The following is a 23,290-nucleotide window of genomic DNA, read 5'->3' on the forward strand; positions in this document are numbered from 1 at the left end:
GCGCAACGCCGCGCAGCGCCGACGGGGCGGCCGCCAGGAGCGCGGCCCGGCCGAGAGCTGCGGGCGGCGGCGAGGCCCCGAGCGGCCACTTCCCAGCGCGGGTGAGTCGCTCCCTGCCGTCGCCTCCCCCCCTCCCTCGCCCCGAACGGGGGTGCGGGGGGGGGTGTCCCGCCCGCATCCCCGCGCCCAGGGCGGAGGCGCAGGCCCCGCCCGTCGGGGCGCGTCGGGTGCGCGGCCGGGGGCCGGCGCGGCTGTGCCCGGCCAGAGGGGCTGTTTACCCGGGCGGGGGGGAGGCAGATAAGGCGGAGGGGGACACGCCGGGGCTGTTTGCAGAGGGATTAGGGCCGGTCCCGCCGCGCCGGGGCCCGAGGGGGGGGAGTGGGGGGGCGGCGGGCGCGGTGGGTGTCCCCGCGGAGAGGTCGGTTTGGAGATCTGCGCTGATTAACTGAGGGCCGCGGTGGCTGAAGAGGGCCCTGGCGCCAGGCGGCTGAGCCCTCACAATAAAGACCCGTCTCTTGTCACTTCATATTTACCCCCAGATCTTCAAAAAGCGCCCTGCCATCCTTCCAAGGCTCCTGCCCCCGCCGCCTGCGCCGCGGCCAGGCGGGACGGGGAGGTGGGGGCCGGCCCCCTCCTCTGCCCCCCCGGCCCGGCTCCCGGCCCTGCCGCTCCGCGGGTGCGCAGCGAGGCGCGGCCGCAGCAGCTCCGAGCCCTCGGGGCGGCGTGTTGCTGCTCCCCGCGAACAGTGGGACGCGGGGAACACCGGGTGCGCCCTCCCCACGCCGACTCCCCCCCCACACCCCGGTTCATCCTGCGATCCCCTCCCGCTGCCCCCGGTGTGCCACGCAGACCCCAAACCCAAAGTCCCGGGCTCTTCTTGGGGGCGTTCACAACCTGCCCGTGTCCCGCGGCAGGTTCACCGCTACCTGCGCTGCCCGGCCCCGCCGCCGCCCCCGACGGGGCGGGCACAGCGCGTCCCCCCGGGGCTGCCCTGGACGGCGGGGCGGAGGGGTGGAGGCGGGGGGTCCCGCTGACCATTGAACGGGGATCGGGGACTGAAATTTAGACCTGATTTGGACTTTGCTTCTTCGCCGCTGCAGAAAACTGCTGACGGCAGCTTTGAAAAAAAAAATGGGGCTTGCTTGTATTTTATTTTTTATTTTTTGTTTAATTCCCCCTCACGAAGAAAAACCGGAGCCCCTCATGGGCCCAGGGCCGCATCGCCCCACGCCGGGGGCGGCTTGCCCGCCGCTCCGCCGGGAGATGCGGGACCCGGCCCGTCGGGGCCTGGAGGCAGCCGGGTCCCCGCGAGGAAATGTCGTCTCTCCTCGGGCCCGGGACCCCCGCCCGCGCCCCCCGCACCGCTGTAACGTCGCAAACGCCCTTGCCTGCAGAATAAAACCGACCCGGAGCAGTCTCGTCTCCCCGACCCTCTGTAGTGGTGCTCGCCGATGGGACGGCCGGGGGTGGGGGCTAACAGGGACCGGGACACCCACCGCCCTGGGCACGACGGGCGCGGACCCGACCCAGGAGCCTGCGCCCGTGGACGGGGCGGGAGAAACCCCGAGTCGCCCCGTCCATGCCCGGACACCGCGACGGGAGAGATGAGCCAGCGGCCCCGGTGCGGGGCTTCTCCTCCCGCTCCTGGGGTCGGGGACGAGAGGTGTCCCCGCACCGTCCCGTTCCCAGGGAGGGTTTCCCAGTGCGCTGCAGCGCTCGGGACCACCGTGCCCGGTTCCCGGGAGCCTCCCTGGCCGCCTGCGGGCCCGGCGCTCCGCTGGCGAGCGGTCCCCGGGCCTGGGACGGCGGCGGCCGGGCCGCCCTGGGGATCCGGCCCGGGCCAGGCCGGGGGAACCGGCCCGGCCGCCCCCGCGCCCCACCCGCCCCGCAGCGCGGCCCCGCTCCGTCGTCCCCTTTCATCTCTGCCCATCTCCACTCATCATCCCTTTTCTATTTTTAGCCGATAGACTTAGGCCTTGGCGCCAGGCCGTTTGAGACCTGTCAAAGTCCTTCATATTTCCCTCATGTCACATGGACCTTTCGCTCCCTTCCCCGCGCCATGCGAGGGCCGTAATTTGGATCTGTGAGCTGGTGAGCAAATGCAATTTGCTCTTCTCCATCGCTGTGTTGTCTCCGTGACCCCAGCCAGCAGGACGGCTGGTGTCCTGTCCGGGGCACTTACACAAATTGCCGGTGATTGATGAAAAATAACAATTCTCACAAGCAGCCGGGCCTCCGCCTTCCCCTCCTCCCGGCTCCACCGGGCTGCGGCGGCCCCGCGCCCCGGGGAGCGGTCTCCCCCCTCCGACGGGGCTGCGTGGGGCGCACCGCCCACGGGCGCTCCGGCTCCAGGCGAAAGGGATTTTCCTGTGCCGAGGGCGAGCCGTCGAGCCCCCCCCCTTCCCAGCCCTGATGCCACGGTAGGGGACTCCCCCGGGTGCTTGGGGAGGGCGGCCCGGCGGGGCCGGGCAGGAGAAGCCGCTCGCACCTTCCCGAGCCGGGGACACACACACGCACACCCCAGTGGGGGTGGGAAAGGGCCGTGCCTTGGCTGGGCTCCTCGCTGCTACCCCAGGGCAGCTGGACGGACGGACCTGGGGACGTCTGAGAGCTTCGGCCGCGGCAGGAGCCCTTCGCCACGCAGGAGAGGCCCGACGGGTGCCAGACCCCCTCGGCCCCCTCCAGCGCCGGGGTTCCCCTGCCACTCGCACGCCCCTATTTCCTCTCCACACACCTCGGCTCGGCCCAGCCACTCCACCGCAGCTGGGCTGTGGGGCAGGCGGGGAGGGGTCCAGAGGCGGCCCCGACAGCTTCCCTGACCCCGCTTCTCCCCCTCTACCTGGAGAGGAAAATAAACCCACGTGTAATAAAACTGCCCTCGTTTGCTCTCACCCACCCGCGGCAGGGACAGCTCTTCCGCGCCTCCCTTCCCCGGGGCGCCGCGTCTCCCCTCACACCCTTCAAGGGGCTGGGAATCCCCTTACCCCCGGGAGATCCCGGGAAAACGCCCCCCCCGCCCGCCCCCCCGGTGCTCCGGTGCCTGGCAGGGAGGCGGGGAGGGGCCGCGCTGCGCGGCGGCAGCTGCCCGGGGTGCTCCGGGCACCGGGGCAAGCCTGATACACTTTTAGCGACAGCCACCGAGAGAGATGCTCCGACCCGATCCCGGCCCCGGTGCCCCCGTCCTCCCTCCTCCCGCTGCGCGGCCGCGGAGCTGCGCGCCCCGTCCGAGCGCGGCGCGGCGAGGGGGAAACCCGAGGAGCCCCGCCAGCGCGGCAGCCCCCGGGCCCCCCCCCCGAGCTCTCCCTGCCCTCAGACTGTTTAGATTTCTCTCCAGCTTTAAAGAAAATATTTCCAGTAATCCAGATTTCTGGAAAATAACAACAGGCGGGGAGACGCAGACACAAACGCCGCTGAAGTTTATCCAGAGTTTGAACAACTTATAAACACATTTTCCAGCCTGTTTGTCAGGGCGGGCGGCGAGTGACCCCGGCCCGGCCGCGCGGCCCCTGCGCGCCCCGCGCTGGGGGGGGCGCATCCTCCGCGCCCCGCCCGCACCCGCCCTCGTTACCTCCGCGCCGCTTTGATCCGGGAGCCCGCTCAGCCCCGCCGCTTGATTGACTTTTTTTTTTTTTTTAATTTTTAATTACGGAGCCCCCTCCCTGCGCAGGGTGTGTGTGTGGGGGGAAATGACCCCCCCACACACACCCCGGGCCCCGCCCGGCCCCGCACCCCCGGGGCTCCCCACGTCGGGGCCCGGCGCCTCGCACGCACCGAACCCGCTGCCTTAAAAGGAGACGGGAGCCCCGGCGGGGGCCGTGCCAGCGCGGGGGGGACCGCGGCCTGAAACCCGAGCTGGCACCGCGGGGGGCGGGCGGGGACGGGGATGGTGCCGGGGGGGGACGGGGGGGGGAGACGGCGGGATGGATCATGCAAATCCCTCTGTTTAAAAAACTTCCATTTGAGAAAGTGTGTCACATCCCGACGCGGACGCGTAATCCCCGGGCTAATGGTATTACCGTCGCCTCATCGCCATCATGGGATGGGGCCGGGGGGCGAGCAACACCCCCATCCCCACCCCACCCCCGCGCCCGCCGCCACGCGTGGCCGCGGCTCGGCTCCCGCGGGGAAACGGAGCCCGGAGTCCCCGCTCCGTCGGGGCGTCCCACGCCGGAACCCCGGAGGTCGGTGTGGGCCCCCCCCCGGGCCCCTCCGGCCCCCCCGCCCCGGCCTCGGGGGCTGAATCGGCGTCTATCGGTAATCGGGGGTCCTGTTTTCCGCCCGGGTTCCCCGAGCGAGGCTGGTCTCGGGAGGGGAGAGCCGGGGCTGAGCTTCGTGGCCGGTTCATCTCTTAAATACAAGAGCTTAGCAAACGGCGTTATTTGATAAAATAATACTGTTAGGGCCCCCCGCCCGCCTCCTCCGAGGGATTAAAAGTGAGGATTTAGGACTATCCCGCGGGCTGAGCTGCACCGTGCCCGGAGCGGCCGGGACGGGGCCGGCCCGACCCCCGGCACCCCCCGGCTCCCGGCGAAATGGGGTGAAAAGCGGCAAAACAGCCAGTTCTGGGGGAAGGGGCGGCGGGGCCGGGAGTGGGGGGTGGGGTGGGGTGGGGGGGTGGTTCGCAGCGCTTTGGCGAAAGGAAAAAAAAAATCACGAGGGGCTCCGCGCCCGGCGCAACCTCCGCGGGGGCGGGCGGGGCCGTCGCCCCCTCCAAAAATCCCCCTCCAGGCGGGGTTTTGCTGTGCCCGGGCAGCAAAACCCCGGAGACCCCGAGGGCAGGGGATGTCCGGGGCTGGGTCCTGTTCCCCACACCCGCTGCCCCGGCTTCTCTCCCTCCTTCCTTTTAAAACCGTGCCTGGTGGGTGCAAACCCCCCTGGTTGCCCCTGGAAGGGGGAAGGTGCAGCACAGTCCCAGCCCCATGGGGGTCACCCAGCCCACCCAGCCCTGTCCCCTCAGCAGGACAGGGGCCCTGTGCCTCCAGAACCCCCTGTCTCTCTGTCTGGGGCCAGGAGTTTGGCAGAAGTTACAGCATCAAAGGAGGGGCGAGTGAGACGCCCCTGGGTGCACAGGGCTGATGGGAGCTCGCCTCTTGGCCTGGCTGCTTTGGATGGGATCTAGGAACATGCCTAAAGCAGGATCTGACGCCACTGTTCCCACGTCACGTGAGTTGTGGCTTTGGTCTAGGTTTGACTTTTAGCATTGCAGAAAATCACCGACTTGTGTTTATAAGAGAGTGTATTTCACTCCTGAGAAAATAAAAACAGCCAGAATAAATCATGAGCTCACCATCGGCAGGAATAACGCTTTCTTATTGCACCTGTCCATTTCGTGGACATCATGAACAATTTGACGTATACCCAGCACTGCACGGAACGGCCAGCTCTCATCGTTTTTATTCACGTTTCCACAAAACCCCAGCGCTCCTCTGAGCCACTCTCTGCCAGAGGCACAGAAAGGTGGAGCAGGGCTCTGCAGATAGGACAGACTCTTCCCAGGTTTTAAAACAAGTCTGCAAACTCAAACTGCTGTGGGGCAATGCCCCCACCACAGCCTGGGCTCCAGCACTGTGCCTGCTGAGGTTCCCTGGGCACCGTTGCGCCGCATTTTTCTCGCTGCTCAGCTTTTTCCTCACTTCTCTGTAAGGTGATGGCCTCTTGCGCCGACCACCCCGGGGAATTTGGGGTCTCGGTATGGGCACACAGTGTGTACGCCCAAAGCCAGCACCCTGAAGTGCCTCCTCACCTGTGCGGGCTCTGCGGCACTGCCAGGTTCCTCTTCAGGTATGTTTTCCATGGATACCTACATGAAGGCAGTACCAAATAACAAGTAAATAACAGCCCCGATGCCCGGCTGCCGGCGCAAAGCAAGCCGTTGCCCTTCATGCAGGTCACTAATCTCTTGACATATGGTTTTTGAGACCTGGGCCGTGGGGAGGGAGGCTGAAAGGGAGGAAAAGATAGTGGGGACAATAGCAGGGCCGCAGGCCGGCTAATAACCCCTCTCCCGGCTTTGTCTGGGTACACTCAGCGCTACACTGGGATCAATTCATCTCAGCAGAAAAAAAAACCACACTCCTGCATCGCAAAGGGGCTGGTGTCTGCCCCCGCCATGGGCATCCTGTGAGGATCCCGGCTCGCCGGGCTAAGTGCAGAGACACTGCAGGTATTAATAGCCCCCATTTTGTAGCCAGCAGTAATTCCCTCCTGTGTTTTCCCCTCCATGCTGAAAACAAACCCTTCACTTGATCTGTTTGTCCTCTCCAGTTGCCATCTGTCTTCCATCCTTCAAATCTCACCTTAAAAACAGTGCCTCTTGAGCAAATCCTCCCCGCCGTCCCCGCGCGCCGTCTCGCCCGGCGCAGGCCTGACGCTACAAGCGCTCATTGAAGTGAAGGGGATTTGAGAGCGCGCAGGACACGGCGGGATTAAGGCCACAGATTGCACTCGCTGGGCCACACTGTGCCTGCAGAGCAAAGCCCCGGCCCTGCGGCTCTGCCTGCCTGGTGCCGCCAGCCCCAAGCCCAGGGCTCTCTGCTCCCTCTGCTTGGCCGCTTCTCCTTCTCAGCGGGGAGGGGGGCTCTGCCGCGCTGGCTGGCGCACGGGCATCATCATCCCTCTGCCCTTTGTGTGCTGGTGGGATGGAGGGAAGCACCTGAGCCGACCTCCCTGGGTGCCTCAGGGAACCTTCCTCTGCAGATGGAAGCAGGAGAGGTCACCTCCCGAGCCCTGGCGAGGAGGCACAGGGTGTTTCAAGCGGGGGCTGCTGTTTGCACAGATGCGGTGGGTGCTGTCCCACCTCACGGCGTGCCGTCCCGCACCACCCAGAGGCAGCATCTGCGGGGCGGCCCCGGCCAAGCCCGTGAATCACACGCACATCAAAGCACCGGCAGTGCAAGCACTAACAACCCGGGCAGCCGGCTCAGAGCGGACAGTGTCTGCGCAGATGTTCAGCAGCAGCTTTTCTCAATTATAAAGCATAGCAGAATTTACCAGAAAACCCAGGAAGGCAAGGAGTCCTGGCCAGCGGAGGGGCTGCAGTGAGGAGCCTACGCATCCCTTGTAGCTTCATGGGCTGGGTCAGACCAGCACATCACCACTTCCTGCCATTTTAGCACCATTATTCCAGTATCCCATGTTTCCCTGCAGCCCTCGCTGTGGTCACCTGCTCCCATCAAAATCTTGGTCTTCTTTAGAAAACCCCACCTTGCAGGGCTCCACGGGCATAGGGGGGAGCTCAAACATGACCACATCTGATCCAAACCTTTGGAGCTGATGAGATTCCTCCTAGAAACTAAACCCACGATTTCAAAGCCAGTCGCATGACCTACATTGGAGTGACATATAGTGTTTTTTGGCTGAGCCTGGCAAGGGCAGACCTGATCCTGCCCAGCTCCCACAGACACTGTGAACTACCAGGAGCAGGAATCTTGTGGTCTGGCCAGCCGCCCGGGTGGGACAATGGCATCAGTCCCACACAACAACTGGACTTTCCCCTTTTGATAGCAAAAGGAGCAAAATTCAATGTACCTCCAGAGGTGGCTGCAATGTGGACACCTCTTGCGTGGGAGAAGCAGCAGCGGAATGTGCCTGGTCCCCCCGCCTGTGTGCTGGGAGAGGGTGTGAGGTGGGATGGGGAGGAAGGGCACGGGGCAGGGTCCTCACCCTGGGCTGCAGGTGCTGCCTCTGGTTTTCTGCTTCAATGAAGCCGCTGGTCTGAACGTGGCTCACAACCTTCAGCCCTCAGCAAAACCTTGCCAAAGTCCTTTCCCCAGGTTGTTCAAAAACGAAGGCGGTCACCCATCGTTTCCCCCCAGGACTGTCAGGTACGGCACATCGCAGTGGCCAGTGAAGCACCGTGCTGCTGGGCCGGCACGGTCTCCTCGCCGGGGGATGCAGAGACACTTGTGCTCCCTCCAAAACGCATCGGGGGGCCCTGTCCTCCTAACCTCGAGGTGTATTTAAGTGAAAATATGATCAGTTCTTCCCCCATCCTGCTTCCCATGGCACTGTGCAGGAGCAGAGCCCACGGGCTGGCACTTCTCACCTCCCCAGAGAAGGGGCTGGAGGGAGAGGGGCTGGGGTAGGGGTGGGATTAGCGCCCAGCTGGCACCGGGCCGCCACGTGGGCATGGCTGGCACCGGCCTTTTATTACTGTCCTATAATAATATTGTAAATACTCACTGGGAAGTAATTACATCCTATAAAAGAAGCAGCAGTCTGTGGTTTGAGCCAGGACAGGTTCATGACACTTGTTTTAAAGAGACGTTTCATGTCTTGTTTATAGATTAGATTTTAACCTGACAACCTTTTAACATTGTATTAAATTAGAAATTAACTTCATATGACTGCTCACTGTATAATTGACCTACTGATAGGCTGAGCGCTAGAGAATATTTAAGATACCTTTCAGATAGCAAAGTTCCCAAGAAAATTCAGAGCCTCCTCCTTGATCTAGACCAGGGCTTTGCTATTAATTAGTATTTATGGTGAGGTGGCAGGAGTGCTTCCTGGGGAGGGAGGGCTGCCAGGGAGCAGCATCCCTGCTGCGCTGTGCCCATCCCCGGGGATGTGGTGAAACCCACTGGGATGGGGAGAAGGAGGCAGAGGGGACGTGGAAGTCTGCAAGCCCCCGACCCTGCCTGCTACGGTGACCACCCAGTGAGGCCAGCAGCCTCCTTCCTGCAGTTGCCCCAGCCAGAGCTGCTGGGAACCCACTGGGGATGGAGCCACCACCTTCGAGAGAGCCGGACCCTGCAAGGCGCTGAGTGCACGCTAGGAACTGCTGAGCACCTGCCGTTCCCAGCAATAGCCAGGAGCCCAGCAGGACTTGGTTGGTGGGCCTTTGCCACAGGCGCAGGCATGGGTCGCTCCCCGGTGCGGAGCAGGGCAGGGAGGCAGCTCTGCAGCCGGAGGAACAGTCCTGGTCCACAGCACACGTGCGCCATACACAGACAGCTTACCTTGGCCTGCTCAGATGGTACCCATGCCTGCAACCTGCATGGGGCCACCAGTGTTTTAGTGTAATTTCCTGCAGCAGAAATTCCCAAGAAAGGCAAAACTTCAGCTTGGGAACTCACCGACAGATGCACAGCTTCAAATTACATCCAAGCCCAGCAAGGGATGGGGTGGCAATTGGTGAGACAATATCAATGCCCAGGCACAGCCAGGAATGGCCATGTGTCCTGAAGGCTGGGGGGACATGCAGCACATCCCCCAGGCCGTATCCTGCAGTGGGAAACAGCAGCTTCAGCGCTGACCCTGCTCGTGGACAGCGTTGAGGAATGAGGGTGCTGCTGGGCACAGCATGGGATGAGGGAGGCACTGACCCTGCCGCACCCACCATCCAGCTCCGGAGTTGGTGGCTTGTATCCCCGCTGCAACCTGCCCTTTGCTTTCACCAGGGTAAAGGTGTTCTCTGCTCTAAGTGAAACCTGCTCCCAACATGTGCAGGAGGTGGGAACACTGAGCAGGAACAAACCCAGCAACATCAGCCAAAGGAGGCTTTATACTCTTGGGCTGGGAGGACTCTTCAGTACCACCCTCGGTTTAGACTTGTGTTCAATTAATGTTAAGGAACAGCATGGGGTTAAATGGCCCCTATGCTGTTATATGAAGTGCTTACAGCTTGTTTACAAACAGCTTTGCATAACACGGGGCCATCAGCAGAGACCCCACACACTCACCAGGTGCTTTGCCCCTCGCTTTGGCTGCAAAGCTGCTTGGGGATGAAGCCGCTACCTCTGCCAGCACGGCAGGGCCCTGCCTGCATCCCACGAGGCTCAGGCAGCACGGCGCGGCACGGGGAGTGAGGCAGCCCTCCTCTCCAGAGGCATCAGCCCAACCTTTGTCTTCAGCTCCTTCATTTGTCCCCGCAGCCGGACTCACCAGCACTGTGCCATTTTGCCCAGTTCATGGCTTCCTCCGGCTGAGCCGTGCAGACATCCCCCCTCCCAGCACCGCCAGCGCTGCAGGAACGCAGCGCCTTCATCTCCCAGTGCCTCCTGCCCGCAGCCAAGGCTGAAGGCACCGAGGGAGGCAAGGCCCAGGGGTGAAGGTCCCAGCCAGCACTGGGGCAGCCAAATGGTTTATACCAGAATGAGAGTGGGGCGACGGTGGGGTGGGAAGCACTGCCCTGCTGAGCTGCAGCTCCCAGGCAGGGGCAGGTGAGGGGTACATCTGAAGCCTCTTGTCTCTGGCTAATTCTGTTCTCACCAGCTCTGCTCCTACTAACGGAGAGCAGGGAGCTCCGAGAGGGGGTTCGTGCAGTTACCAGGACAGAGGCGCTGCCGCTGCAGACACATGCTTGTCCTGGTGCCTTTTCCATCTGTGAAACAGGCCAAGCAGTGGATACAATTATTTTTTCCTAGCACATAAGCCACTAGTCATTTATTACATTAAAAAATCCCTCATCTCCACAACTTTTGTTCCCATTTTAGTCAATTAAAACTTGGGGGGGGGGGAAAGTTTCATTTTCTCTTTTTGCAATCACAAAGACCCGATCTCAGCTCCATTGACTCGCTAATTGTAAGCACTCAAATGGTTGGGTTTAAAGTTACACTTAGCAGCTGTGAAACATTAGGGTGAAGTGATTACAACCTACTGGAGGATACCGAACATTTTTACAATATCTCAGGAGCATAAGGGAAAGACAACAGGAAATGGCGCAAACTTTCCTACCCTGCACAGCAACAAGCCAGAGCAAAAGAAGCGAGAAAATAAATGTAGAGACACGGCACGGACGCAGTTTGGATCCTCAAAAGGTTTCTAAGGAAGCCCCAGTGAAAGCACCCTGTGTTTACCCCTGCGCTTGGAGGGTCAGAGAGGAGGGGGAGCAGCGTTCAGGATTTCACAGCTGCACTTTGCAGCAAAATCCTCCTCCAGGCTCTCTGCTGAGGAAGGAGGACGGAGATCTTGGTGGTATTTTGCCCTCGGTTGGCTCCCCTCGCTGGCCTGCCTTCTTCCAGCCTTGTTGCCAGCAAACTTTGTTCTCAGGCTGGCCACTGCTGCTCGGAGCAGGACAACCACCAGCTGTCCCCGCATAGGGATGGGCAAAAGGATGGGGTTCATCAGCTTTGCTTGGGCAGAGCACCCTGCTCCATGGGGGCTCATCGGGGCTGAGCTTTGCCAGCGACGCGAACGAAGCCCAAGCCCCATATGCTCTGCAAAGCACTGGGGAACACCAGCCCCCCCGGTTATGCCCAGACCCTGGCCTGGTTCTGAGATTTTATTTCATTTGAACTTCAAGCTGTCACATTTGGAGAACCTTTGACTTTCCGCTTCTTTTCAAACAGCAAAACATTCCCCTCCCATGATTTAAGCACGCTACATGCGTGTGTTTATTACAGAAACCAGGATAGGATAAGAAAGCAGTATTTCATGTTAATTCATGAAATCTGAACTCAACTTTTAATAGAAGAGCTCTACTTTATGCCCAGAGTGATATACAGTCCGCCCCGCTTTAAATGAGACGTTTTGCCTTTTGAACTCAGCAGGAGGCCGCTGCTTACTACTACTGGAAACAGTTTAAAAACCTGCAAGTCCGACATGTCTTTTGGGCTCTTTTCGAGCCAGTGGTTTGTATCATGGCACAACATTCCTGCTGGCCCGCTGCGACTGCCTGCCAGCCGCTGCGTTTGAAAATCTGGCGTTTCAGAAACTCACCTGGATTATTTCCACAACAACGGGAGACACTCGTCCGAAATCCTGCGAAGACCGTGAGCCTCTGGCTGGTTTTTTGCTTTAAGTGGGGTTTGGATCAGGTCCCTAGATTGAAAACCTGGTTGAATTAAAGTCAGAGGCAAACCTCCCTTAGGAATAGCTTCTAAACATCATCCAGGAGGAGCAATTTTCTCTCCTGGTGCCTGAAAAGAGTATCACTGATGAGGTTAAGGTGGAAGAAAGGTGGTGTTGCAGGAAAGCACATGGCACCCAGTTGAAGTGGGGGGCTTTTGTGAGTACGCTACAGGCAGGGGCCATCGGTGGGAGCAGGCGTGCAGCACGAGCGAGGCACACACCGCGGGGACACGTCGAATCAGACCCTAGAGAGTTATCGCTGCAACACACTCGGTTTTCACTGGCTCACTGTAGAGCTGGAACTTGGTGGTTATTCTGCTGGGTCAGCTGTGAAAGTATCAAATTAAAGTTAAATTAGCCACCTCATTGCAGTGCTGTTTTTTTTTTTTAAACTCTAGGCTTTCTTAACAGTTTGGCTACGGGGCTATCAACAGCGGGGAATTTAGGACGTTCTTTTCAATGAACCAGACTGAAAATATTTTGGTACAGCCCTAGTTTGTAGGGTTCTCCCCCCCGCCCCCCCCTTTAAACAAAACATCCTGATTCAAAGGAGCTTCTTGCAGACTGGGAATTTCCACATGGCCGTATTGCAGCACTTATAAAAAGTGATTTAATGCCTGCCAACAACAAATACATTTCCAATGACACCACTCTGCATTATGCGCTATCCTACTTTGTGTGTTCAGAAGGAACGAGCAACCAAGCTGTCCGAGGCAGGAGGGAGAAAAGCGCTCTTCCTTCCTCTGCAAGAATTTTGCCCCTTACGGCCGCTCCTTGGAAAGCCTGAAAGGAAACAAGCATCACGGTGACAACACAATCCCTTCTGTATGTGTTAATCTGGATTTTGTCTGAACTTTTGGAGCTGACCTTGGCTTGAACTGCGTTAAAAATCCTGACTGGTGTGGACTGACTTGACCCTGCGGTCCCATTCGTCCGCAGTGCCAGCCCTACCCTCAGCCCCTTACTTCAAGCCATTATTTTACAGACATAAAAGAAACATAGCATTATGGCAGATATAGCCAGCGGGACGGAGCTGTGAGTACTTACTTACAGGCGAACTCTCCTCTGATTTCATCCCAAGGAAGTTTTTTTTTTGCTTGAGAAAGAACTGATTGAAAACCAAGCAAGAAACTGAAATTATTGCTGCAGACTCTCAGTTTTTATTAGTGGTTTCCAAGCCTGAAGACAGAGGGGAAAAAAAGCTTCTGACATCTGAGTCGTGGTGTTACAGTCAAAACCAAAAAAAATCAAGCCCAAGACTGGATTTGGTATTTGGGGATGGAGTAGGAAGAGGGTGGTCGGTTCTGCATCACTCAGTGTGGCTGGTTTAAGCTCTAAGAGTGCGAAAAGATTTGTGGGTTTAGATAGTTTCCTCTCATTGCCATGACTCAAACGGCTTCTATTAAAAACAAGTAGTGGGGAGGAAATTTCATAAGCTGACAGTCCCATCTCACTCTCTGCTTCTCGACACAAGTTGGCTGAGATATAGGAATTCATGTGGTTACTATGTGTGAGCCCATGACTATTTTATCAGCAGAGTTATGTGGTGCTAGTTTTGACTGTGCACGTTCAGTATGGTGTATAGGCTCAGGCTGTTGTACGGGTTCTGCAAAGCCTCTTATACGTGATCCTGTGACACAAGAGATGGAGGTGGGTGCCTCTGCTTCCAGCGTGCCCGGTCCTTGTCCCACTGAAATCAGTGGGAGGAAGAAGCAGGGCCCCAACTGACGCCAGGAGCTGGAGCTGGGGTCAGACACCCAAACAGAGATGGGTGATGATTTTCAGAGGCGCTAAGCGAGTACAAGGAACACCACCTAAGTCTCCCATTTTAAAAAATCCTGCCCTTGCATATGGGGATGAGAAAGCAGGGATGCAAAAACAAGCTAGACTGGCTACATTAACATCCACTGCTGGCTTTAATTAAAGCCCTCAAGTTAGTAAATATGCACACAGTCTGGTTCAGGAAGATCTACGAAGTCCACAGCCGGCCCAGTAACACTCATGAACATTGCCACTTAAGCAGTTTCTTGTTTAACTTAGATTTATTCAATGACACATGCATTTCTGGACAGATATCTGAGTTCCAATGAACAAGTTTTATAACCAAATATGAGAAATTTGTGACTGCAGTTAGTCAATTAAGTACATTTCTAAAATACATGAGTAGAAGAAAAATGGAGCAATAGAGATAATTCTTCCAAAGAACAAAAAGAAACATTTCCATTCGTAATACTCCTGGCATTGATGAGCATCAGTGGGGAAGGAGGGCAGCAAGGAGACGCAATAGGGAAGGAATAACGTTATCAACCCTGTCCACAGAAAGTCCTCCAGTTTCCACTCTCTCCAGTTCATTCATTAATGCTCGGCACTTTCGCAAACGGCAAGAGCTCCTCTGAGGTATGGAGATCCCCTTCATCTCGCAACACAAAAAAGCAGAGAGCGGTTGTGAAACCATGTGCTTGACCAAAAATGGCTTAGAAATATTTCTCCTCAACCAACCTCTTCCTCAACACAGTGAAAAAAGAAGCCGCAGAGCTATCAGGATTGAAGACGAGTCTCTTCATATTGCACAGGAACACAAAGTCAAGATTTTGTGAGTATGTTTCAGGAAGGTTTAAGAGCCGTCAATATTTATCAGGGTAACGAGACCCATCCAGCCCAGCGATGAACTGGCAGGTGACAGACACATCGGGATTGTTTAGGCAGAGAGGTGGCTCGTTACCCTGTCCGGATCTCTTCTTGGATGTTCAGCTAATTTAAGGGAATCCCGTGGGGAAAAGGCTGAGGGGCTGGTTTTCGTTAGTCGGGAGGGGCGATCTGTAGCCATCGAAGTTGCGTGGGATACTGCCGCTGGTGGAACCCGAGCTGTTACTGAGCGTCTCTATGCTTCCCTCTCGCTGAAGCTCTGCAACGGGAAGAGAGAGCAGGTTCTCATTAGCGTTTCAGATAAACCCGGAGCGCCGTTAGACGGCTGCTTTATTGACAAATCTGTTTATTGTATCATTGCTCTAACGCTGCATTTGTTCATCATCCATCTTTTCTGGGATAGTTTGATGAATCACTCCAGAGGCATCCGACCTCCTGGTTCTACTTCTCTGCCGGGCTCACAGCTCAGCTGAGTCAAAGGGGAGCTGGACGGAGACATTAAATGCCGCCTGTCAGAGCAGCCCCTCTCCTGGGAGGAGGCCGCTGGCTCGTGACGCGTCAGGATTTGATGGTGGGGATGCTCACGGCTGACCTGAGAAGGGTGCAAAGGGTATGGTGGCAGATGACAAAACATCTTTCCTCTGCAGCAGTGCTGTTGAGATGGCGGGGAAGGGGGAGCGGCAGCAGCACCGGTTACCGATGGCGTGTACCAGCGATGCACAACCACTGTGATTCTCTACCTTGGGAACACCAGGGACTTTCCACAACCTTTTATCCTCCACAAATGGACAGAAATAACTCTGCTTTTTTGAGCCAAAAAGAAAATATCCCCTTTCCTACATGCCTGAGCTGTGCCTCATAGCAAAAGAGAAAGCGGGCCTGACCATGGCTCTCCCTCTCCTGGTCACGCACGTCCAGACATCTCCCCTTGCTGACCTCCCAAAGCCTTTATTGCTCCCTAATCTCAAAACGCGAGGATTTTTGTATGTGCAGAGCATTGTTTCTAACAGTGGCCTCTCTGCGAGCCACTTGAACCCAACAGTTGACTCAGTGGCAGCGTGCAGCAGTGCCGCTGGGCAGCATCACCCTGGCCAGCACTCAGCGGCGGCATGCAGCGGTGAGATTAGGCAGAGCCCCACGTACACGGCAGGAATCCTCTCCCAGACACGCGGTGACAGGCTACAAGAAATATTCTGGCGAGTTGCAACGCGCAGCCCTGAGTGTGACTTCTGTCGGCTGCTTCCGCACGGCCTGCGCTGGAGGGGACCGGACGGGGATAGGAGCTTCAGGCAAATTCCTCTGCTGCCAGAGGGGAAAGAGGAAAAACCCCCTTGTTTGCTGCATGCCGTGGTGTCATGCATGTATGGCACAGGGGGAAAACACCCAGAGGAGACGGGCAGCTTTCCCTGACCCTGCAGCAGGGGTTTTGCTTGGATGGGGATGGAACCAAACTGGAGGAGTGGTGCCCGCTTTGCTCTCTGCTAAATATTACTGCACTCCGGCCATTGGCACACCTCTGTCTCACACCAGGATATTCAAGCTTTTGCAAACACCACGACAGTCCTTTCACTGCAATGGGACTCCACGATAAGGACATATCTATACACAAAGCGCACAGCAAAAGCAGAAAGTCAGTTTTTTGCTAAAACAAAATGCATCCCACCCCAGCATCCTTGGACACTGCACAGCTCCTCTTTGCTACCTGGGCACCGCAGGGATAACAGCCAGACGAGCGTACACCTAGCAAAGGAGGGCTTGGGGATTTAATCCTTGATCGTGGAGGTAACTTGCAACGGAGATAATCTGCCCAGGATACATGAAAAACAAATCAGCAGGAAACCGGTCACCGTATAAGCAGCAACGATAATGACCTCAGCTGTACTAATCACAATTTCTTGCCAGTATTTGGTGAAGGAATGTCCATGTCTAAACCTCTTCATTTTCCTCACATCCTTACTCTCCCATGAGTTCAGGAAGTAAAAACAGTAATTTAAATCAGAAATGAGTGGCGTATCCCACACTAATACTGTGCTTATCCTGTCTGATTTGGGGCTTTTATCTCCCTCTGCACACAGCTGGCTTCGGTTAAACGTCCCATGTCAGAGCTCTCAGGCGCTGGGCAGCCATCGCCCGCGCTGGGCAGGCTGGGGCTCCCCCAAATAGCGTTCGGGCTGCTGAACTCCTCACAGGGTTACTTCTCTCTCTCTCTAAGCTATAATTGATTTGCAGGCAAATGTTGTGTTTTCAGTAACCGTAGCAAAAGAAGGGAGAGGGAAAGAGCGAGGGAGCACTTGTTTCCCTGCAGCCCCGCGGCTCCTGCGTGTCTGTTTCTGTCCCTTGGGGCTGAGCGCTGGCTCCTGCCAGCTCCTGCCTGTCCTGTCCTTCGGTGACTCGTGTGGGACCGCATGCCCTGCCAGGATGGGAATTTGGGGAATTTGGGCTCGCAGAGTGGCTTTCTGGGGGCTGTGGGATTTCTGCAGCCGGCAGCGCTTATCACCTCTGCGGGGGACTGCCAGGGGGTGGCACTGCAGAGGCTGATGCCAGCCAGGAAAAAAGCATGGACACAAAACCGGGGAGGCAGAGCGGTGGGCGCAGGGCCTGGCTGTGGAGCCTGGGGTCCCATCCTGGCTGTGCCACATGGCCCTGGCTGGGCACCGCCGCTGCTCCCGCGCTGCCGCCCCTCCGAGCGAGCGCAGCGGCCGTGAGCTCCCCTTGCTGCTCTCAGGCATGTAAACCCTTCAATTAGCAACAGGGAGGGACAAAAGAGAGGGTGAAAGAGATGCAAAGGCTCAAGAGGAACTGGAGGGGGAAGTTTTCCAGTCCTCGAGGCTGCACAGGGCCCTGCTTTGGGTTCAGAGCGGGTCAGGCTAAAAACCGGGGGAGCTCCCGCGTCTGAGCTGCTATCCCAAGCACCGCAGATGGCAAACCCACGCGTTCCCCTGGGCAAATGAGTCTGGGCGCTCTCAAAGAGCCCCGCATTGCGAACCCGCTCGCTCTGGAACTAATTACATGGCGAGGCAGACGAGCAATGTATTTTGATACCTAAGAAAGCATTGTAAAACTCCTGACCGCTGCAGCAGAAAGCACCGCTGTGCTCAGGAAATTGGGCTCTTGCCCTCGTCCAGCCCGGCTCTTGTGCATGGCTGGGTCACACGAGATGTGCAATTAGCCATTACACGGTCACCAGGGACTACCTGTGCTGCACATATGACCCCTGGGGCCGGAGCCAGCATGTTTTCCTACATTCCCCCAAATTAGTCAATTTTTCTCCAGCTGTTTAATTAATAAAAAATATAATAATAATAGTAGTAAAAAAAAGTCCAGTGCAAACTATCATCTTTCCTCCCAGCAGACCAGGCCATGGCAGAGGCACATGCACAGGAACACTGATGCCATTCCTGTGGGAAGCTCAGACAAGACCGGGAATGGCTCCACAACATGGGGACACCCTTCCTGTTATGGAGTAAAAAACCAGGGGACAATTTCTGATAGACCCAATGCCTGGATAGACCCAACAAGTGCAGGAGCCTCAATGATGCGGTGGGGCTGTTGGGTATCAGAAGAGGCAGGTCCCTACAGACAGGCAGTGCAGGCAGCGCTGCCCTCCCACTGCCCTGGGATGGAGCAGCCGAGCCCTGCGGCACAGCTCAGAGGAGGTGAAATACTTCCCAGACCTAAATAAGATGTGTCACATAACCGGTCAGGCCCCTGATGTCCTCTGTGCTGGGAACACGCTTGCTGAAAAACACAAAATACAAGGGAAAAACAGGATCCCCCTGCAAAAAGATGGGGTGAGTGGTGGGAGAGCCTGGAGCAGCGGTGGCCGCTCGGGATCAAGGCTCAGCACCGCCGGCAGAGCAGGACACGGCTGCCCGGCGAGTGATTTCGTTTACTTCGGTGGAGTTACGCCAGGAATGGACTTGGCCCCAGCATGTCTGAGGGTTATTGTATCTGCATTCCCCCATGCATATACTGTCGAGATGTATTAACTTCCTTAAATGTACCAGTAAAACAACCTCTTATGATACACTTTAATGAACTTGTACAGTAGCCAACAAATTGTGCATCATATAAAACCCATTCGGCCTTATAGACTCTCTGGCTATTTTGTAATAACTGCAATTTGCTTTTGCTGAAGCAAGATAACCAGGGTTGAGAAGTCAGGCTTTGCAGAAACCTAAATATTTGATTTGGGGAGGAGTGGGTGGGAGAAGGAAGAAAGGGGCCTCTGGGAGCTATTTATGGGGTCAAAATAACATGAGACCTGCTCTTCTCGTAGCATTTCCACCATCAAGGAAATGAAATACTGTGAGAAGACCAGCACTTGCATTATTTTGGCCCCATAAATGGCTCCCTGAGGCTTTCAAAAGCCCGTGAAAAACAAACACAAATACAAATAAATGCTAATACTGGAAACGTAAATACTAAAACCTGCCCATGTCCCCAGAGGAAACGACTCACAAAGTCCTCGCTGCCCTAAAAAAAAGAGGAGACAGGAAAAAATGCAAAGGAGCAGGAACATCTGCTGAAGCCATGAGGAGAAAGTCACTTCAGGGGAGCCGGGAACAGTCCTGCCTGTGCTTTTGATGGTAACAGTAATAGGCACCTCTGGCATCACTCAGGGTCCCAGAATAATAGGGATTTTCAGGGCACACACGCTTTCCGCTGCGGTGAAGGCGGCGGCAGTAAGAATCCTTGCTGCTGCCGGTGTGGGGAGGAGCGGCCGTCGAGAGCGCGGGGGATGGTGGCATGGCGAGCGAGCGGCCGGGGTCCCCAGCCCACCCGGGGGGCAGCCGCCCCCCTCCCATGGCCCTGCAGCACCTGGCACACTTGGGGGCTGTGGAAACACCGATGCTGCTCATAGCGCAGCGGGACATTAACGGTGTTGCAAAGCAAATGCTGGCTGCTCTCTGCTTGGCATTACTTCCCACGGACCTGCCCGCGGGCTGCCTCCGGAGCAGCCTTCCTGCGGCACTGCACGAGAAACTGAAAACGAAACCTCCTGTGAAACATTTCTTTCTGCTAATATTCCCAAACACCGCGCTGCAGCCTGACGGTCCTGTCTCCTGTTCTGCCACCCAAGCCACTCTCCACTGTCCCCGAGCTGGCTGCCAAGGTGGAGAGGAGGAGGAGGAGGAGCTGCTCTGGGCCAGCCCGGGGTCCTCGGGTCCAGGGGAGTGTTGCTGTACCCTGCCCAGCGAGGTGGCTGCACCTTCAATTCCAGAAAGCTTCAGAAACTGTCAAAGGACCCCATCAAATCTAGAAAGGTATAAAGCCCTGCCAAGCTTAAATGTGAAACCATTTTATAGGGCACATTAATTCAATGCCTGAAGAAAATCTATATAGCCCTCTTTTGCCCGGAACACTCATAAATTATGCTGCCTTTCTTATTCGTGCTCTCTCTGTAGTGGTCCACTTGAAGCCCTGGTATCTCCTTTATGTCTACTCAAAATTCTCATCTCCAGTGCATTATTTCTTCTAATGGTTTTTCCTTTCTCTCTGTTTGCTTTCCCCTGTTAAGCACAGTTTCAAAATATCCTCCAAAATCATTTGCTGGAAGAGCTGACCCTTTCCTCTTACCTACCGAGGGCTGCCCAGGCTCCCGCACAGCCCGGCGGAGCCGCAGCCGGGATAAATGATACAATGACAGCAGCCTGATGTGTCAGGGCAGCGGGGAAGCGGCAGCAACTCTGAATACAAGAATTATTCTTCATCATCTCAAACTGTCACAACACATTACCCTCAAAGCCGCAGCTCGCTGAAGGAGTGACCCTGGACTGAATGGGAGAGTGCTCGGGGAAAGAACTAATTGTAGCCTCTTTTCACACGTCAGTCACTTTTCACAGCACCGAGCCTTTCAAGCTCAACTAATGTCAAGTTCCCTTTTCCTTTTGCTGGGCTGAGTATTTCTGATTTTTAAGGATGGCATTTTTAAAGGAACAAGGTCTCTGGTGAGGGATGAGGCTGGGGACGGGAGGAAGCATCGGAGTGAGCATGCATCAGAAAGTCCATCAGACGCCTGAAGACTCGTTAGGAATTAGACAATTAACAAGTAGGAATGCAGGAAGTGGGGTAATGGCCAGCAGGGCTTGAATCTCCTCGATTTCATTTCTGTCATTCAAGGCAATTGTTCTGGGGAACTTTTTGAGCTCCACCGTGCGCCAAGGGGGCCGCGAGTGCGGGAACTTGCTCTGCCCCTTCCCCGAAATTAGGATGCAAGATGGGCATTTTCCAGCGGTGGGGAAGAGAAACAAGGTGCTGCGCACCAAAACCACCCCTCCCCTGCTGCGAGCAGTTTTTGAATGAACAGCTAAAAGGCCAAAATTAGAGCTTCATTTTAAAACCAGAGATCATTTCCTTCGTTCGTTCGGAGAAGAGAGAAGACTCCCTGCAGACAGAGCTCTCAAAATGACAGCCCGCTCTGTGCTACTGGGTGGGAGGGCCCTTCGTACCTTCTCATCTTTAACCAAAATCTTACAATATTCTGCAGCAAGGACTATTTTTTCACCCTTAGATTTGCACAACGCCTTCCACGGGGGACTTGCAGAGCTGACTGGGGCTTCCGAGTGTTACTTATTAACTGTAATGAATAATAATTATGTAGCTTCTGCCATCTGGATTCTCATTCAAAAAGACCCTACATAAAGCGAACACTAAAAGGCAATTTGTATTAACACAATGGAAGTCTTGAGGATCTCTTAAACTGTTTGTAATTTACACAATGCTCCCCAGTGAATGGATTAGTTAAACATTTTTATTTTACTGATTGCCACCGAAGGGAGCGGGACATGCTCCCATGGAGGAGCTCGCACCGGCCCCCGACACGCGGCTTCCGCTCCCCTGTAGGCCGACAAGCACTTTTACACGTAAGCTCTCCATCTTTCAATGTTTAGACAACATCCCAAACTCAGCTGGACGCTTTTGGCTCTATTTCTGCATGAACATTTACTACGAACATCGTAACTGGTCCCCACGGGAGCCGGTGCCGCTGCCTGGGACGGGCATGGTGCAGCCCAGAGCAGAGAGGGCTCAAAAGCTGATGCAAAGCCGTAAACGGAACCGGGATGCAGAAATACTGCGCCTAACACAAAGGCTTGGAAATTGCATTACTGCTACTGCAGTTGTAGGCTTTTCTTGGGTATTCCCTTTTTCTTTACGAAATGCAATTATGCTAACGAGAGAGCTCATTATAATTCATCTCCATCACCCTCGGCGGCTGCTCCGAGGCGAGGACCTGCGGAGCTGGCTCCAGCCCCGCTGGTGGCCGCGGCACCGCGCAGGGACCCGCTGGCGGCGAGGGCAGAGAGGGGCACCCCACCCCCGGGGGGAACCTGTGCTTTTGGGTATTTGGATAAGCAAAAATCGCTAATATTAGATTGTAGTGAAATGAAAGCACTCATTAAAGCTCCTAATTTCCCAAGCTCCTTTTAATTTGAGATGGCTGAAATTTCTGGGCAAATATATTTTTACATTGCTCCTTTCCAAAGGGAGCACAGACAGAAAGTCAGTTCCCAGCTTTATATGTTACTATAATGTTTGCAAGTTCGTATGATTACGATAACATTTAAAAGTCAATTAAACCTGCTCTCTGCCCCAAGCCCCGCGCCCTGCTCCTGCAGAAGCCATTAACCCGTGCCAGTTCCCGCCCGTGCTCCAGCAACCAGCGCAGGCAGCTGTGGGCACCGATTTCCTGCGATGATTTGGCTGGCCGTGAAAGACCTGCTCCTAAGAAATGTTTCCTTTTCCTTTTTTTTTTTTTTTAAACCAGCAGTTTGAAAACAGAGATATTAAACTCCATTCAAAAGAGGAAATGTAACACTATGGCATTTGAACACTGAAAATCAATGCCCGTATTCAAACCGTTTCATCTTGCTGCAACCTGAAAGATGTTGAGACACCACAAAAGCACCTACATTAAATTTGCAAAGTAAAAAAGACTGGCAAACACTGCCTGAACAACTTCTCTGAAAGTATTAGTTACTGTCAAACTATCTTACAATAACTCTAATGCTGAATCCACATAGAGTTCATTAATGCCATGCACTTGGAGATGAAACCTGGCAAGTTGGAAAAAAGGTGGCAGGATCCAGCAAGGAGATGAGGAGGTACAGGAGGCAAAGGATAACCAGGGGAATGAAGACTGAGCCTTCTGAACATCAGAGCCCTGTTGAGACCGCAAATTTCATTTCTAGTGCCTCATTTCAGTGCGAAGATGCCAAACAACTAACACTTACGAAATGGGGAGGACATCTCAACTTACATAAATGTCTGGGTTTACTTCAGGCACGAAGAGATTGTTGAGATACGGACAAAACATTTTCATGCAAGAACTTCTAAAGAAATTTGTATACCAAAAAAAAAAAAGGGCAAGCAACTTGTTTTTTCCTTTAAAAAGAGATCCCAAAAAGCTCCATACGACTCGAGTCCACAGAGTAGGAGACCCAAGATGTTGGCGTCTTGCCAGACTTGACTCTGAGCATTTTATGGAAGGTTAAAAGTGCACTAGATAAAGGACTAGCATTTAGAGAGAGAATATTCTTCATGATAGGCACTTTCACAATGACTGCAGTGCTTTTAAAAAATAATCTCAGGTTTCCTAGAGCTGTATATTTTTGTAAAGAGGTTTAGGACGTTTTCCTATATAAATGGCACGTTGGAAGGATGAATTACCGATTTTAGCCAGTATGTGAAATGTCAAAATCTAGAGGAGTCAAATGCTTATAGAAAACAATTTCTGCAGCCCATCCACATCGTGGAAGCCTACGACTCCTTGTGCAAGATTTCTCAAAGAGTTTTAAAAACGAATATGCAGATACAGTTGTTTGGGCTTAAAGGAATTCCCTCCTACCCC

The 23,290-nt window shown here is 55.4% G+C and overlaps 1 protein-coding gene across 10 annotated transcripts in view; it reads right to left on the reverse strand.

Moving 5' to 3' along the window:
* Positions 1–13,816: 13,816 nt before the first annotated feature.
* BCAS3 (BCAS3 microtubule associated cell migration factor) overlaps positions 13,817–23,290 on the reverse strand; it is a 370,473-nt gene continuing 360,999 nt past the window's right edge. For all 10 annotated transcript variants that reach the window (XM_075113182.1, XM_075113180.1, XM_075113185.1 and 7 more), the window contains one exon: positions 13,817–14,698. In XM_075113182.1, coding sequence (XP_074969283.1) covers positions 14,550–14,698 — 149 coding nt within the window. In that variant the 3' untranslated portion in view covers positions 13,817–14,549. The remainder of the gene's footprint in view (positions 14,699–23,290) is intronic.

Source organism: Phalacrocorax aristotelis, chromosome 18, assembly GCF_949628215.1.
Source record: "Phalacrocorax aristotelis chromosome 18, bGulAri2.1, whole genome shotgun sequence".
In the NCBI taxonomy this organism is placed as follows: Eukaryota; Metazoa; Chordata; class Aves; order Suliformes; family Phalacrocoracidae; genus Phalacrocorax; species Phalacrocorax aristotelis.